The 19049-nt window shown below is 37.0% G+C and overlaps 1 protein-coding gene across 1 annotated transcript; it reads right to left on the bottom strand.

Moving 5' to 3' along the window:
- Positions 1-10389: 10389 nt before the first annotated feature.
- On the bottom strand, positions 10390-18020 carry LOC148861900 (FRIGIDA-like protein 4a). Its single transcript, XM_088982765.1, has 3 exons — positions 16848-18020; positions 15074-15249; positions 10390-11305 (listed from the first exon to the last, which is right to left on the bottom strand). Exons 1-3 carry the CDS (start codon positions 17728-17730, stop codon positions 10766-10768), a joined length of 1599 nt encoding a protein of 532 aa, XP_088838891.1. The 5' UTR covers positions 17731-18020; the 3' UTR covers positions 10390-10765.
- Between the last annotated feature and the right edge of the window lie 1029 nt (positions 18021-19049).

The following is a 19049-nucleotide window of genomic DNA, read 5'->3' as shown; positions in this document are numbered from 1 at the left end:
AGAATTGCCTTTAAGCAATAACATAGGTTTAGAATCCGACTTAACAATTGATTCAAAAGGGCCTGGTGACATGTGGTGTGATGCACCATTAACAATTATCCATAAAGAATCATGTGAGGCAGTAGACTTTGAGATTTTACCTGCAAGATTTGCAGAGATTGATCATTGTTCAATGCTGAGAAGGTTTATCAGTTGCTTATATTGCTTTGCAGTTAGGCCTACAATAGAAGAACTAGAACTTGCCACATCTATAGAACATTTTCTCTTAGATTTTTGTTGTAGGACTCCATTCTTCAATTGAGGTTGTTTATTCTTGATATTCCAGCTTGGAGGATATCCAATTAATTGGTAGCAACGGTCTCTAGTATGCCTAGTCTTATAACAATGGTCACATTTCAACTTTGGGCGATTAGATTTCTACCCTAACTTTCCTTAACCAATTACATGGAGAGTAGCAATATCAATTAAGGGAGTGCGAGTTCCAACCAATAGTTGGTTCTTCTCCTCTTATACTGTCAAAGCATAAATTTTGCTAACATTTGGAAAGGGATCCATAATGAGGATATTTGATCTCAGAATGCTAAAATTCTCTCCTAATCCCATAAGAAACTGATAGATCCATTCCCATTCTCTCTCATCCATGACTTCTTTCATTATGTTACACGAGCAATTACTGCAAAAAACAAATAGGAATTGTTGTATATATTGTGATCTCATCCCATATAGCCTTTAGTTTGTTGAAGTAAGCTGATACAAACAAGTTGTCCTTTCTGAGAAGCACCAATTCTCACTTCAAATGGAAGATCTAGGGAACGAATTGAAAATCCAAGAAATGGTCATGGAGTTGTCATAAAGATCCTTACCAATTCTCACTGGCAGAATCTACATGTGCTATGTTGTCATAAAGATCCTTATCCAACAAATTGAAAATCCAAGATTGTCTGATGGGTGAAGATAGATTGGGGATTACGCATGGCGCATCTCTAGGTGGGGTAGTTCTCTCCATTGAGTAAACATGATACAAGTATCACACCTAGATTGTCTGATGGGTGAAGATAGATTGGAGAGGTTGGATTATTTGAGAGATCTGTATTTTCAGTGCTGGTGACTAAAACATTCATTGGCGTCATTGATGAATCTTGAAGCTTTGGAAATGAATCTTGACAGTTCTTGAAGCTTTGGAGAAGAGGAATCAAAGCCTAAAGTGCTCTGATACCATATAAACTTTGCACAACAGAAAAGGAAATGGGAAGATTACACACTAAAATCAATTCACCAAAGATATAAATACAAGAGGAATGAGTTTGCCATGCAACCAAGATTTATAACTAACACATGTCGGTAGGAATCTTCTAGATAATCCTAACCAACTTGAATAACCACATGGTGTAATATATAGAGAATATGGAACAAAATAGTAGTACATCTGAGGAACAAGATAAAGTCAAAGAAATGAATTATTGAAATAGTAAAAAGAAGATAAATGAATAAACTCCAACTCTAAAAGTATATATAATAATAAAAAGAAAAAAGGAGTATAAATTTAAAACTAAAAACTCATTGAATCCAATGTTGTTGATTTCAAAGAAATCAGTGCAACAACATAGCCACTTGAACAATTTTAAAATTCTTGATTATTTTGCAGTTTGGTTGACCTATTTCTAACATGAATAAGGGAAATAGTTTTTTTAGTTAAAATAGATTTGGATTCCATAAAAAGGATTGAGATTACAAGGAAATAACTACTGACCCAACCGACAGATGGTGGGCTGCGGCCTGGGCTACTTGGTGAGCCAAAACATTTCTTTGTCTACAAGTGTGAACAAACTCAAAACTCTGAAGACTCTTAGATAGTCCTTTAATATCTTGCCATACCATCTTCCACAGGTGCCAAGCTGGAGGGTTGACGAGCCGGTAGAAATTTATTACCTCCAAAGCATCTGACTCAAAGATCACCTCATCGAAACCCCATTGAATAGTATCTAAGCACCCTTGACGCAATGCCAACAATTCTGCCAAACCTGCAGAATCACAAAAAAATTTGGAGCACCCACATTCAACTACACGATTGAGATGGTCCCGGGCTACACAAGGCAAGGAGGCTTCACCTAAAGATCTTTGGAGTGTCACATCACATTTGATTTTAATCCAGTTTTCTAGTATAGGAGCAGAGTGGAATACTTGATCCAATCTAGGGGGCCTAAGAGCATGTTGCCCCTTAAAACATATGCCAACTCCCTTATCCAATTTGAAATATTATGTACAACTCGGGAAGAGGGAAGAGTCATCATTTTGGAAGATCGTCTTATTTTGACCTTTCCAGATTTCCCAGCAAGCCACGACCAAGTTCTAACACCAACTTTCTCTTCCTTCTGTTAGACTGGATGATGGGTTGAACCAACTTTCAAACCATTCTACAATTAAGGAGTAGGGATCATTATTTGGGGTTAAAGCTAGAGGAGAAACCATTCAAACTGCTTTAGCAAAGGGGCATTCTATCAAGACATGGTAGATACTCTCCACCATCTTCGAACATCTTGGGCAAGTCTCACATAACGAAATGCCCCTTCTCTTTAACTCTTCATTGACAACCAAGGCTCCAAATCCTGCCCTCCACAAAAAATAAAAAAATAAAAAAAATAAAAAAAAAAATCATCTTTTAAGGAATTTTATAGCCTAGATCTTCCTCTATAGTCTAGGTGGGTATGGAAATTATCTAGCTCCCCATGTAGACACTACCATGCCACATGATAACCCGATTTCACTAAGAATTCTCTGTCTCTTGTGTATCTCCAAATCATCCTATCTTCCTTATTGACTTTAAAGCTTAGTGGGATTTTTTGAATTGCAGTAACATACTCTGGTGAGAATAAATGCCTCAGCACAACTAGATTCCAACATTGGGGATTAGGTAAAATTAGTTGATTTACTATATTGTATTGACAATCTTGAGGTCTGGTTGATTGTATCTTCTCCTCCACCAGCGTTGGCACCCAATTATCCTCTCATATGTTTATTTTTTGTCCACTCCTGATTCGTCAAATTAAGCCTTTTTTAAGTAACTACAAACCATGTATGAGACTCCTCCACCCCGACAATGGTCTTGCTCCTAATCAAGCTTCATTTAGTCTTGAGTTCCTGTAATATATATGCTTTAGCATCTTACCCCAAGTGGAATTTTCATCATTCAATAACCTCCATGCTCCTTTAGCTAGTAAAGTCCAATTGAAACACTTTAGATATCTAAAACCCAAAATATCTTCTATCTTTTGTTGCACACAACTTTTTCCATTTTATCCACTTAATCCTATTCTCCTCTGCTTTTTGCCCTTAGAAAAAAAAATTGCCAATTTCGCATTCATGTTCCTACATAATTTATCTAGCACTTTGAAAACATTCATCATATGCATCGGAGTGGGAGTTGCAGGCACTTTCAGAAGAATCTCTCTACATGTTTTGTTCAAGGATGTTCTCTTCTAGCCTTTTAATTTAGAAGATATTTTTTCTGAGACGTCATTGAGAGCTTGTCTCTTGTTTCGACCTACTTGGGCTAGCAAGCCCGAATACTTTGAGTTTCCTCTACAACCTTTGATTCCTATTATCCTTGAGATCATCTTTTTGAATCTTGGGGGGGAGGGGGGGTTGCTGAAAGTGATTTCAAATTTGTTGTAGTTGATCGGTTGTCCAGAGACGTTTCCATAATCCGTAAGGAATTTTTTATGTTGTGTGCATTCTTCAAATCTACCTTGAGGAAGAGTAAACATTCATCCACGTATAACAAATGCAAGATGGGATCTATGTACCCTCCTCTAAGGCCTTGGAAAGGGTTGATGATAGAGCTTGGGTGGCTAGTATAAATAAGTATGAAGACAAGGGATCACCTTGTCTCATGCCCCTCTAAGATATAAACTGGCCTTTTGAGATACCATTCATTGATGTCAAAAGTGAGCTCTGTTGTACTGACATTGCTGAGAACGGGCTTCCTCTAGTGTTTATTCAATCCCATTCTCTACAGAACTACTAACAGGAAAGGCCATTCTAAATGGTCATAAGCCTTATTTAAGCATATATTGATTGCCATATGGAAATGCATACCTCTTGTTTTCTTCTTCAGGAAATGGAAAACCTTGTGAGCTATTCGGATATTATCATCAATCAATCGATTTTTGACAAAAGCACATTGGTTTGTTTGACCAGTTGAGGTATCATTTCTTTAAGTCTAAACACCAAGCACTTTGAGAATATCTTGTATGTTAAGTTTGTAAGGCTGATAGACCGGAATTGGGCTTGAACTCTTGAGCATTTCAGGATCAAAGTAACACTTGTGAAGTTTGAGCTTCTTGGCACCTCCCCGCGATGAAACCACTCTTGCAGCGCTTTGGTGACTTCAAGACCGATAACCAAGGAAATAGTTCCCATAAATACAAAAATCATGGATAATAATTACTACCAAACAAGCTTTTTTTATGGTTTTTGATAAATCAATAATCTCATAAATCGGTGATTTCTGAAAAATCTCATCAGAGGAGTCAGCATGATCCAAACACAAACCACCAAAACATCTCCAAAAAAAAAACAACTAAGATGGTGTTTGGAACTAATGTCGTTTCCCGAGAGGCATTTTCTCAAAAAATGGTGCCACATAAGCATATTGTTTTTTTAGAAAACATTTTCTCAAGTTTTCTATTTGGTATCATTGTTGTTGCTACCACATAGGCATTTTTCAATGACATGTCAGCATACCATTACTGGCAACAGCAGAAAAAAATGAGAAAACACCAAAAAGGATGTTTTCTCATACTACACGTTTCTTGATTTCCAAGGCGTGGTCCGAGAAAATGTTTTTTTTTTCAGAAAAATTGACTAAGCAAATAGTAGACAATTTCCCAAAAATGGACTTCTGATGTGGCATCATTTTCTGAATAAAATGACATTGATGCTAAACTAGGGGTGGCCATGAGCTAAGCTCTTCACGAGTTCAACTTGTAATGAGATATCCTCTCTACATTCTGTTCATTTATTTTGCCCTAATTCTTAAAGGGTTCCGAGATCAGAGGAAATACATGTGAATTACACAACAAAATACAGTGAGTAAGATATTTGTCAGATATTTAGCGAAATCTTAACTAAATGTGAACCTTTTGGATTTGCTCATGTAGAAAGTAGAGGCAGTTCATGAGCTTTGGCTACTTGTGTCTTTATTGGGGATCTTTCTTGATATGGCTGGCTGCACTACTTGTTGTACCCTGTGGAATTCCCTGGATTTGCTTCATCTCCTTGTTGTGTTTTGTGATTATGAAGGCCAGTAGTTCTGTACAGATAGAAATCCATTTAATTAAATCATGGCTCATAGTGGAGATTCATCGGGCACTTGGTGCCTAAGACATCAGTTCTTTTTTAATGAATCATTTGCTTTTGCTTTGTTCTTATGGCTTTTAGATCTTGGCTTTGGAGGTGGCAAATCAAAGTCATTGTATGGTAAAGATGGTCATAGAGGCATTACATTGGTAAAATTTGATGCTGACCAGTCAAGTCTTAAGGAAGTCGTGCGCCTTGCAGAATACTTTGAGAAGGAAGACCATGGCCGTAAGGGATGGACTCGTGTTCAAAGCTCGATTCAGCTTGTCAAAGCTCGATTTCAATTGAGCTCGAGCCCAATTTACAGGCTCATTTATTAATCAAGCCAAGCTCAACCCTAATAAAGCTCGACTCGTGAGCCTTGCGAGCTGAGTTTAAATAGCTACATACATTTACATACATATAATAATAATAATAATAATAATAATAATAATAATAATAATAATAATAATAATAATAATAATAATAATAATAATAATAACAATAAAATTATAGAAAATTATATATATAATAATAACTAATTATTATAATTCTTAATTTTTTAAATATCAAATAAAAATATTTTTATATATAATTTTTTATTTTTATAAAACATTTTTCTCAAGTCAAGCTCGAGCTTATGAGCTTTTGACTCAAGTTGAGCTTGAGCTCAAGGTTCTAGCTCGAACGGAGCTCGACCTCAAGCCTCATACTACCTTGGCAAGCTGAACCGAATAGCTCTCGACTCGAATCCATCCCCTATGCTAAACACTTATTAAAAAATCTAGAACCTTACATATATTCACGTGAAATTACCATCATATTAAAAGAGTAAATTAAAAAATAAAAATACATAGAAGATAATATTGAAAGAGAATTAAAATGATAAATGAATAAATAGAAAAGAAAAGGAAGTGCTTAAATACCCTATTTATAGCTAACATAAAAGGATTAGATCTTGGATGCCTTGTCATTTGGTGGATGGTCCTACAGTATTTAATGTTTTGTCTCTCCTACAACTAGTTAAATGCCGCCATCTGATCACATAGATTCATTCTTACTATGAAATCAGTTCTTAGAAAAAATACAAATCAAGGCTCCGTTTAGAGGAAAGGAACTCCTCTTACTCTTGCCAACTCATTAAAGAAGAAGCAACAGCAATGCACAGTGAGCAACTCGGTAGCAATGCAGGAGCTACCATTAGAATTTCCAATGCCCATTTGGGAGGCTGAGGCGTAGCGGCTTTTGGCTTTTCAAGGTTAGTCTCATATACCCTATAAGCTATGTTTGGTGAAAAATACAAAGAGCCCAAATGACTATCAATCGGTTGTTTTTAGGTTGTTCAGGATGGTGTTTGGAAGCGTTGGCGTTTATTGGGACCGATTTTCAAGAAAAAATATCCATACTTGCAAGACCCGTTTTTCACAAAAAAAAATGCTTTAATTTTGTTTGGGAGTGTTTCTGCCACGTAGGTAGTGAGCATCACTATGCTGTTTGGTAATATGATTTTCATTACTGTTTTTCATGTATGTGCTGACAGGTAAGCACCACATAGGATACACGTAATTGCCAATCAGTCAACCATTGGGGGAAACGGTTCACCGATGCATGAAACACCAAATTTGACATTTCATGCATCGGTGGGGTCCCGATTTACGAGGCATGCCTGATTTTTCAATAAACGCCTGAACCAAACAATGAAATATATGGGTGTTTGTTGAAACACCTATGTGGAACCAACGTGGCACCGTTTTTTTTTTTTAAACAGCCACAGTTCCAAACATCCTCTTAAGTGCCCATTCAGGAGGGCTTTCATACAACTTCTGGCATTACATGAGTTGTAAATCCCCGAAAGCCATGAAATTTGGTAAAAAGGCTAGAAAGCTGAAAATAGATCTATATGAGCTAAAAAATCAACTTTACAGTGAAGCTACCTTAAGTAGCTTTTCCAAAAGTAGCTCAATCAACAAAGAAGCCCTCCTAAATGGGCCTTAAGCCCCTTTAATAGCTTATCTAGAGCACTTAAAAGCAGTTGAACCAATTTAGTTGAATTCAGCTCAGCCCTCCCAAACTGGCTCTTCATTGCTTAACTCATTAGGGATTTTAGGGTGTTATAATGTTTCGCTTTATTCATGGTAAAAACTACTTAATTGAGCATAGCTTTTTCAAAATTCATTTCAAAGATGCACACCTGTTAAGATTTATTTTGAAGGGTATACTTTCCAATATGTCTACATGTATAATTATAGATGTTACTATTTACTAGTTGGGACCGATTCGATACACAAGCTTTGTTAAGTAAAATCAAAGCAAAAGGAGCCTTATGACATTCACAATTTTTTTGGTAATATATGACACTCACAATTGGGTCAAGTCAATTTGAGTCCAATAAAATTAATTGATTTTAACATTAACTTTATTTTAAATTAATTAGTTTTAAATAGTTTATTAACTAACTTTAAAATGCTATTAATGTAATTATTTTTATATGGATTTTAACTTAAATTAATATTTTTATTACATTTTTAAACGAATCTTAAATGGATTTTTAAAATAAATTTTAAAATTCATTATTATTTATTTATTTACTTATTTTTAGAGTCCTACTAGCTTGTAAAATGAGCAATGATTCATACAACAAGTGATAAACCTCAACCTCTAACTTCATGGGACCCAGTGTCATGGGGAACGCATGCCAATACAAATCATATCAAAGGAATGGTGCTAAATAAATTTTCATTAATTCTTATTAGTTATATTATTTTTATTAATTTTTATTATTTTAAATATATCTAAATTTTAAAAATAGCTTTAAAATTAATAAATGGACTCGACATTAGTAAATAAGTTAAGTTGATTAAGTAAAATTTCAAATTAAGTTTGGCTAAGTTTTTAATTTTAATTAAGTGAATCAAATTAAGTTAATTTAATTAAGGCAAATTTAATTAAGTATTGAATCGCACCTAGATTGGCTATCAAGTTTGTCTTTGCCTCCAGAGATTTTTCTCATTTCCTTCTCTAGCCAGAGTCACAAGCAGGAATAGTGTTGCAAATAAGTCAGACCAGATCCAATTCGGATCCAAATTTAATCCAGTAAGAGTCGAATTTGGATACCTCCCTTGATCCTAACAAATCAAATTGAATCAAAAAAGTCGACCCGTTCAGTTAATAAATCGAATTCGAATATATACAGATCTGATTTTTCATTTGAAGAGCCGCTGACATAGGACATACTCATCCTTCATTTTTAAAACCATAAGAAGGGGTGGGGGAGGATGGAGAGGCACGCTGATGTGGGCATTGTTGTTTTAGTTATATTTCTTAATGCTACTTATTTTCTTAATTATTATTTTTAAATGAAATATAAATTGATTATACCTTTTATAAGGTTTTATTTGCATTCATTAAATGGGTTCTTTTTTTTATAGAAATTAATTAAATGGGCTCTTTTTTTTATAGAAATTAATTAAATGGGTTCGACTATAATACTAGAAAGACAATACATCAGAAAAACTTATGGCCAATCAGCCACTATCATAAAAGAGGTGACCAATCCCATGGTATTCATCGTTCACAGGGTGCTTTGATTGGTCAAATCTCTTTGTGGTATCATAGATTTTTTTAATTAAATTGAAAGCAATGAGAAAGTGGGCTATAATTTTATGGAAGTACATTAAGTTGATTTTAAATTACAAATTTTCTTGTTTACTAATTAGTATTTATTTTGAAACAAAATTGAAGTGGGTTATAATAATAACTAAATAGAATTTTACATTTCAAATATTAATAATTTTATTGTTTAGTGAAGTAAATTATATTTATTTTTGAAGTTCATAGGCAAAATCAATAATCATGAAGTCTTTCAACAGTACAGGAAATAAGAAAGAGGGTGCAATCGACCAAGTAGCTGGTCGAGAATAGGAGACTTCCCGCAGTAATCTCCTACAATTGGCTATGATATATGACGTAAATACCAACGAATCAACAGGATATTTACTATCTGATGCATGTCTCCTTTGAAGCCAAAAGACGTTACTCCCAGTTGTTTTGCAAATAGGATGCCTTCCTTAAATGCTAGAGCTTCGCTCTTGCCATAAAAAATCGGCCTAAGTAGTTTCTCATAATGATGCCAATGCCACAGCCATGAAAGTTGGATGCTCCGAGTTCAGATTGGTGTCCACTCACATGCACATCTCAGCATGCATTGGAAATAACTTCTGTTAACTGTTATTGATAAATATTTTCAATACACAGTGGGGATGTGCTGTGAATGTGATGCCCCCTACTACGTAAATTCGGATGATCGATCAAGATTAATTTTTAGCATTGACTAAAGTGTATATGGTGCGAACACATAACTTTGATATTTAATGAGATGTGAACCAAAGGTATCATTGGTCCATGTCTTCCTGTATGGTGCAAACGCATGGTATGTCAAATCTTTTACTATGACATTGCATTTGAATTGTAGATGATCTTGTTTTTTAATCAAGTGTAGCATGGGTCCGGATCTGCTCCTCACAAAGCGCGCCCCACAGCATATTTTGGCCTTACATCGGGAACATCTCCCCCACTTATTGTATTGATTATTATTCATGAGGAGATGTGACTGGTTGGTGTGAGGAACAGTCCATGCCAGATCCGACAAGTGTGGGGAGATGTTCACACTTACAATGAATGCACAGCTGGGAGCGGTGTGAGGCTGGTCTGGGGACCACCAAATTTTGTGAGGAGTAAATCGGAACTCAATGAAAATTAATACATTTTGAATGTAATTGATTGAAATCTGGATTAGGATTGAATATGCAGGCAATGTCAGTTGGACTCAACATCAAAAGACGAACGAGAAACAAGAAAGAAGGCGGCACGGTCCCCAGCGGGCAAGGATTTCACCGTCCTGGTCCTGAAGGCTGAAGCCGAGTTCATTTCGGGCTTTTAAAATTTTTATGCCCAGCAGCAGTCTACATTTCAAGATTCAAAAAAGGTTGAATCATCTTCGGATCATCCATATTTTTCTCGTTTCAAATTTCAACAAAGCAGGGAGCCAGGGACTAGAATGCTGTAACCTTCGAAAGGAGCCCCGTTACTACAAAACTTACATCACCACATCCACAATGTCGTTCTCCCAGTAATGTGAGCTAAAGTGCCTTGTCCTTGTGGAAAATACTTTTTCAACAACCATCTACAGCTACCACTACCACTACAAGTTTTGATCAAAGCCTAGCTAGAAATACAACATCACCTTGAACAATAAGCATAATCAGTCAATTAAACACAGACTTGGCTACTAATACTACGCGGTTAGTCAATTACACAAGCCACTGAAAGCAAAGGAGGTTGTTGGATGTTGGGGTCATTGATAATCAGTGTTTACCATCTACTGATTTCTTGCATCGTCAAAACATGCATGACCTTTTTGTGTTTTGTTTTATCGGTAGTAAGGCTGTTGATACCCTGGAGCCAAACCATTGGCATAGCCACAGCCACCATAAGGAGAGTAATTCACAGGAGCTCCTGGATAAGATCCAGCAAGAGGGGCGGCTTCTACTTCTGGAGGGGGGTAGGCATAGTGATCCCCCCTAACACTAACAACTGGTGGGCTCCTGCTGCCATAGATGGCAGGTGGTGCAGACCGGTCATAAGCATATGGTGGGACACCAGCTCCAGCTGGGTATGGGGCATGGGAGGGAGATCTGACAAATGTGGGAGCTGCTGCTGCTGGAAAAGAAGATACATATGCATTTGCCAGGCGACCAGCTTTTGCAGGAGGCATGGGACCCCCATTGCTAGCTCGTGTTCTCTTGTTGGCAGGGATTACAGCTGGTTTTTTCTTTTCAGCCTTGGCCTTTTCCAGTTGTTCAAGGCGCTTCCGAAGAGGCTCTGGAGGGAACTCCGCTTCCAGTTTGTATTCCTCAATGCACTTGATCACAGCCCGAAGTGCTGACTGCTCCTTGCGTCCAGCTAGGTACTGCAACAGAAATCAATGTGAAAATCTCTTTACCTATTCTGATTCCCTTCCTTGCTGCAACACATATCATTGTGATTGTGAGTATCCCTTCCCTTACCCACACTGGTTGCCTACCCAAGGCAGAATACTGTTCTTAATTTGATTTGGTTTGCCTTTCAAACTAAACACAATGCAGAACTTTTGCCACCCCCACCCCCCCCCCCAAAGCCAGCTGCATAAGAGACTAAGGTCCAATATCTGCAAAAAGTCAATTATGTTTACTCTGTCATGACGACATGAACAACTTTACCAGAACCCCAATATTTGGCCTAAAATTCAACTGAACTTAACAGGTACGGGTGCCCAAGTTTGATCTCAATTTTCTAGATCAACATGCACTCATCTCCTACACCCAAATATAAACAAGAATTGGATTTGCCCAGTAAACCCCTTGCCCTCACTCAGCTGTAAAATCCATTAGCCATTTTACATATAGCATAAGCATTCTCCAATTTAGAAATAGTAGCAATCAGTTCAACAAACTAAGAACTTTGACGTGTTTAGACTGAATTAGCATGTGGATACATAGGAAATCTTTACTGAACATCAAATAGAATTGAACTGATTTTTTTGCCTACAAATAGCAATAAGTTGTAGTGACAAGTGGAATTTGCCATGGTTCAGAAAATCAAATAGTTGGTTAAGTTCATCACCGCAAAGCCAAACCTCAGCCTCTCAATTCATGGTGGCAGATGTCACAAGTGGGCAACCTACGAAATTCACAAGGGATGTGTGGCTCATAGAGGTTGGTTTTACGGTTGAAGCCTAAAACTTAAGACTTCACCATAGCATTTGCCTGGTCAGTATTACATGGTGGTGATCATTTGTAGCCTGGTCCACAAATATTTATATATCACATGTATACATATTATATATAATATTTTATATTATATAAAGTACAACACAAATTTTATACATTTGTCATATGTCATATAATATAAAATAATAAAATATTTTAATTTAAAGCCATAGGCCTGGAAACCCAACCCAGCTCGGCCCATGATCACCTTAATACTATCATTACATATCAGACCAGCATGACAAAATGCTTCTAATCAAATTGAGACTTGAAAGTGACAAATTATGTGCCAAGGTGAACCTATACTGCCACTTTTTTCAGGTCATTCACTGCTTATCTGATCAATATTTTCCCTTTAAAGTGCCAGGATCCAACCATTCTTCTTTTCTCAAGGTGGTTAGGACTTGACTCTTAAGAAATAAGCAAATAAAATGTAGAGCCAATATAAAACACAGTCAGTTCCCAATGGCATGAAACTTAATCACTGCAATCATGTAAAGCCAAAGATTTTTTTTTTTTTTTTGAAACTTCAAATACTTGGATGATATTCTTTTTCAGATGAATATTTCCTTGTTATTTTAATGTGCTAATTCATTCTTTATTTATTCAACATAATTCAGTATCAAATATTTGGTTGTATTTCTTCCAAATGCATCCTATTACAACTCAAATTCCTTCTTTATTTCATACCTTTCTTCTAAAGGCCTTTAAAACCATAAAACATAAACAAGTACTGCATGGATGGGCCTAGATTTTGTCTTCCGTCTGAAAGGCAATAAGGTCTCTCAATCCATGAAGCTATTGAATGATGGCATCAAATGGTTGGCATGTCAGTCTGTTTAAGAGATTGTGCATTGCTATAAACAAAATTACCTACCATACATCTTATTTGGGACGAGAGAAATCTCGTTCTCTACCAGTAGGGTAAGGTGGACTTGACAAAAGTGATAAATGCGCTAAATTAGTGACTTATGAGTTATGACAAAGACAGGAACAGAGAGTTGAACCAGTGAACAAGTGATCTTGTGACCTTTCCAGATTCCAGTCAAATGACAGTTTTCACAGTTTGAATGGCTAACAACTCAGCAAACCGGTAAATTCATGACCCAGTGAGCACTCTGGTTTTATGTCCAGTCCAAGTCTTAGAAAATTGGTGTTTATGGTTACTCATAAAGCAGTTAGAGAAACTCAAATACCAAATTGTACAAGTGACCTCAGTTAATTGGAAGGGGGGATGGTATGGAAATAATAACTCTCCCAATTTAAGTAACTCATGTAATTTTTATAAATGAGGACCATACCTAGAATACTAACAATGCAGCTAAGAACTGGTAATTGTCACCAAAAGTGAATTTTCAATTGCAACTGAAGAATTTAGCTGCACAACCAACATATTGCACTAGGATGCACAGGTGCTGAATGCTGAATGCACACAGGCATTGAATCCATACAAATGGTTCTTCCCTGTACAGCCAACAAGAAGTCAAAAACTGGAATTTCAGGGCATTCTGGGGGCACTCAGGGCGACAGACCACTTGAACCGAACTCTATCTTAATGCTCTTATGAACACTGGTGTAGGCTCACATTTTGGAAAATGGAGACCAGTTGGATGGAGTTGCACATAGGAGGCCATTATTTTATTTCACACATATGTTCATATACGTAGATGTTAATATATGTAGATGTTAAAATATATATACCCACCCAGGATAAAACTAGGATAGCTCATTCTGTATTACATAGAGCAAATTCCTATAAGGCATCTTTATTGATTGCAGTACTCCATTACCATGCACATAGTTTATCTTGAGCGATGAACTTATCTCACAAAAAATACATTCCAATATGATGCCAAACAGCCTTGCAGTTGATCAAATCTCTTGTAGATAGAAGAAATATAAAGACTCAAGATAGATAGATAACTCTTCTCAAAACTCAAGTACGGTGTTGTACCAAACTCAACATGAAGCCTTCAATGGAGTCATGCCAAAGACGAAAAACCTTTTTGAGCAGCACATACAAAGAAAAGAATCCAAAAGCTTTTTTTTCAGTTTCAACATTCTACAGCAAATTAATGAACTTATTTCCCTAACCTAAGGACTCCTAAACACTTTCCTATCATACAAAAAGATGGAAAGATTTCAAAACTAAATAGGAATCCTTAAAAACTTTATAAAATTGTACTTTTTGCCCCATAGCAGGTTTGTCACAAGTTTCTCAAGGAAAAAAAAATCCAAAGCTTAGAAATAATAATAATAATATTCTAATTCAAAAGCTCGAATAACCCAAAATAGAAAAATCCCATCACAAACTAGTGAGTCGTCGTCTATAAGCTGACTTTAACTAGTGTTGCATAGACCCCCCCTAAATGAACGAAGTTCCACTGTAGGAAAGCATTAGAATTTAGACTCTGACATTACATGGATTCTTGGAGGATTCTTATACCTAACATTTTCCTTTTTCTCCTTGCTTGTTTCACATAAATGAACATCCAACACACATGATTGAATGTCACTTATCCCTCTAGAACGTTATAGGCTGTGTTTTTCTTTCCATGTAAAAGAGGTGGAAAACAAAGTTTTTCACATAAAAATAGCAGAAATATATGACTGAAACTTCTAAGCTTTTTCACCTCTTTCCATTAGCAACAAAAAATAACTAAGAAATAATTTTGAATGCTATCCCCTTTCCGTCCATTGTATCGCCTTTCTCTATGTAGATTTTTAATTTATAATTTATTTTCTAATAATTTTTCCATACATGATTGACCAAAATGAGGGAAAATTTGAGCAAACTTTTGAAGCCCAGAAACATTTCAGCCTGAAATATGTGATTTTCATCTTGTTCACTAGTGAAGCCTTAATTCAAAATGTTACTAAAATAAAAGCCATGTGCATGGCAGCTCAGCTTAAGTAGGACAAAGACATACCGTCGCTTTGCCGGGGTTGTTGCGATCCTCCAAAATAGAAGTTGCAGCCTTCTTTGAATCTCTCAAGTAAGCTTTTAACAGTGGAACAGGTGGAAATTTATCAACAAGACCAACCTCATAAGTAAAATGCACTGCATCAACCTGCTGTCCCTTGCTGATTAACTCTTCAATCATATCTGCAAGTAAAACATGGCAAGCATTGACTACTTGATGCAACCTCTTCCCTTCTATTCTATTATGGAAAAATTACATCCAATAACTCAAGTACAAGAACAATTGCTTCAAAAAAAGGCACAAATCATACAAATATAGTATTTGGTAATTAATACACCTCATTAATGAGAAACAAAGCATTTAAGGAAAGTATTGACCTTGTATCTACACTTGAAATATGACAAGACGTACCTGATTAAATATATGACAAGATGTATAGTGCAATGCCAGAATATGAATCGGTTATTTTGCATGATTGTATCAGCCTTTGGATAACAAGTCAGCAATATTGCTGATACAACTAAGGTCCTGCTTACAAAAGGTACCTACCTACAACTAAACCTAATTGTTCATAGCCATATACATATTCATCATGCTCAAAACCGAACTCCTAAATGTCAAAGGGAGTTAAATACCCAATTTCCAGGATGATGCTGTTTTTAAGCCCATCTTATACAATCAAATGAAGCAGCTATAGGAGAACTAGAGAGCATTGCCTGTCTTTACTACCAAAGCTGAAATGACCTGCTTGGATCATATACTTGCATGATCAACCTAAGGCTATTAATATTTTATCTATTACTGTGCAAGTGTGCAGACCTAAGTGACTCTTTGAGAAGAAAAGAAGCATATGTGTGAGATAGAGATCAGGCCAGGCTAGGCCCATCCCTCATGTCCGGGCTTCCGGGCCGGGCTCATTCAAATTATAACAAAATTCCATACCCAAGCCCGCCCAAGTTGCACCCCTAGATGGTGACAGCAAAAGGAACTTCATTTCATATCCAGTTTGTTTTTGGAGTTGAATTGAACTAGAGGATAATATGTTGAACATTAGTTTTTAATATATGGCGTACTCTTGATTTGAGTAGAAGAATAAAGCTAGTTGAATTGTCATTCCATATTTATGTTCCCGAGTAAGAATTCAGTAAAAAATGTGGAATGCAAAACCTAAAACTTTGGATTACGTTGTTGAGAAGGTTATCCTTTGCTTCTGCATGTTTGTTAAGGAGGTCCAAATTCAAATTTCCACTAGATAAACTGTGTTGTTCCCATTAACATGGTTGAATTGGCAGTGTGATGGTTATCTGAATCACAGGTAACAAAGGTTGAAGCTCTATTTAAGTCTCTTTGCCTTGTACTAGATACCAACGTATCTGAAGAGGGATAAGCACCAGTTCAAGGCCTTTAAACTCCGATGGTTGCCTTTTATATATCTCTGGCCAATTTGGTCAAACAAGAGTAGGCAGGCCTCTATAAAACCCTAACCCCCCCCCCCCTAAATTATCTGCTTCTGCTTTATACATACAGCCCAGACAGTGATTTTGATAGTTCAATGACTTGGTTAGTTTAATCCTTAATTGGAGAACGAGGAACAACATGAAATTAACACTTTCAAACAAACCCAAAGATGAAGTGGAGGAAAGAAGAAAGCAGTTTCTGGAGTATAAACACAACCAAAGCATTTACGAGACGACAAAAGAAAAATTCCTAAAGGTTTAACAATGCAATTCCTATCTAGAAAGAAAAAAAAAAACCGAAAGCATGTTGACCAATAACGTACCAGCCATTTTCTCCCCCAGACCAAGTGAAATCGCAAGCTTAGGCATCTGCTTCCGCCATGCATTAGCAATCACGATCTTCCGGTACAAATCGGCATCCTCCTTGGAGACAATCCCAAAGGTCACCAAGTGCTGTATAAACGTGTGCACATCCGGCGTCTTCACGTTTTCAATCCCTCCACGCTGATCCAAGCTCTCCTTCCAAGTCGCAGCAATCTCCTTTGCCCTTTCCTTCACTTTCGGAGTCACCAAAGGGCGTGAACTCCCAAGAACAGGATCAGCCATGACAGGTATGAGCGACTCCAGTATCAATACACAAGCCCAACCCAAATCATTCGTCCGCTCAGTCTTCTCAAACCTCTTGTCGACGGGGAAAACCTCCGAAATCGCCTCCATAACGAACCTCGGTGGATCAATACAACCAGATAAAGCCAATGGGATCTTAACTCGAAGCATGCCTATTTCTTTCTTCTTCGCAGTTACGAACTTCCAAAACCCCGCAGAATCCATCTTAGTACAGAAAGACCTCAGTTTTAACAAGACACCCTCATCACTATCATCAAATTCCTCCTTTCCACCTTTCTGCAAGGCGATCAACGCCGCCTCCTTGCTTTCCTCAACCTTAACAAGCGCTTGCTCCACACTTCCCTCGATCGAAACCTCTCGCTTCTCAAGACCATCCAGGGTCTCCTTGGTCCTGTCATCTAAGGTTTGAAACTTTTCCCTCAAAGCTTCAGACTTCTTCTGGAGATCTTGCTCTAACGAGGAGAAGTGATCTGAGAGCTCCTTCCATAACAGGGTACAGCTCGTCATTAACGTCGCCTGCATCTGAAAGTCCTCGAAGCTCGTCTGCAGCATCTCGCCCGGTAAGGCGATCGACCCCATTGTTGGTTTCTCCCTTGCAACTCTGCAAGATAGGAAGAGAGTGAATAGAATTTGAAACCCTAGAAAGAGGAAGTATTAAGCTTCTGATGAGTTCTGATAAAGAAAACTGGAAAAAGGAGCTGTCGTAGTGGTGGGTGATAATAAAGCAAGAGGAGGGAAATGTACGAAATTGATGACGTGGGACCCCGCGGGTACGACACGTGGAGATTGTCTTCAAAAGTGACTGATATGTTTGAAAAAGTTGATGGAAGGGCAAATTACTCACGGGCGAAACCGATAAGGAAGTTAACAAGAGGCACATGCGGCCTGCTGTGACTAGAATAAGCAGGGTGTGAAGGGGTGCGTACTGCACCGTGATTGGATGATGACTTGACCTGACTCGTCGACTTGGAGCATTTTCGGACCAGAATCCTTTGCTCACTGTTTTCCAAACAAGGTCGATTATCATGAGAGCGACGCTAATAAAATCAAAAAAAGACAGACTACTACACGACAAAATTGAATATGCCTCCGTCCTACGAAGTCTAGGGCTTGGATCTGCTACCCACCCCTTGTTCTCACATCTTTACCCACGGGACATAACAGCTGCGTATTAGGAATATTTACCTTGGAGAGGTTCTCAATCAATACACAGCGGAGTTCGGTGGGTATAGATGTGGGTAGAAGCAGTGGGCACAAGTCTAGGAAGGGATAAATCAAAGTTAAAATTATCTTTCTCATCATACATTATCCCAATTATATAGGGTTGGTTACATGTCGATGTCGTTTTTTGTTGAACTATGGTATGGTACGGTATGGTATGGTATCGTATCTTTTTCAAAAGATACGGTCTAAAACATTTGTTTATAAGTATTTGGACTCCCAGTTTTTTGTAATAATAAAAAATATCTTATAAGCTTCCCAAAAAACTAAACTTAAAAAAAGAAAAAGTATGTATGGATACTTTGAACCTTGTTTCTAACCCATTATCTAACAACATATTATTTCTTTTACTTCGTGTTGTTGATGGTCTTATATGTAACCCGATTGTCTTAACCTACTTTCTCTCATTTTATCATCTGATGAATATATTTTTAGGTTTTAATGGATGATTCCATTTTTATTGTTTCTAGTTATTCTATGCATTCATTTTAATATTTGTATTTCTATCATACTCACTTTCTAGATGTATTTCTTGATTGCCTAACGCTCTGTTTCATACAACATAGTAGGCCTTACAATTATTTTATAGAGTATTTTTTTCTTTTAATCTAAGCGGTACTCACTTATCACATAAAAGTCTAAATGCATTCATCCATTTTACTCATCCTATTCTAATT

The sequence above is a fragment of the Nelumbo lutea genome, chromosome 4 (assembly GCF_056320005.1).
Source record: "Nelumbo lutea isolate HS-2025 chromosome 4, American lotus-T2T, whole genome shotgun sequence".
NCBI classification, from domain to species: Eukaryota; Viridiplantae; Streptophyta; class Magnoliopsida; order Proteales; family Nelumbonaceae; genus Nelumbo; species Nelumbo lutea.
This window is presented reverse-complemented; position numbering and strand designations above follow the sequence as displayed.

Bases quoted from the DNA above. Each gene is read 5' to 3' on its own strand.
- LOC148861900 (XM_088982765.1), bottom strand. From the start codon at position 17,730: ATGGGGTCGATCGCCTTACCGGGCGAGATGCTGCAGACGAGCTTCGAG. The intron at 15,250-16,847 runs GTACGTTATTGG...TTTTACTTGCAG, and splicing joins TCTGGGGGAGAAAATGGCTG to ATATGATTGAAGAGTTAATC. The intron at 11,306-15,073 runs GTATGTCTTTGT...TTTCTGTTGCAG, and splicing joins ACAACCCCGGCAAAGCGACG to TACCTAGCTGGACGCAAGGA.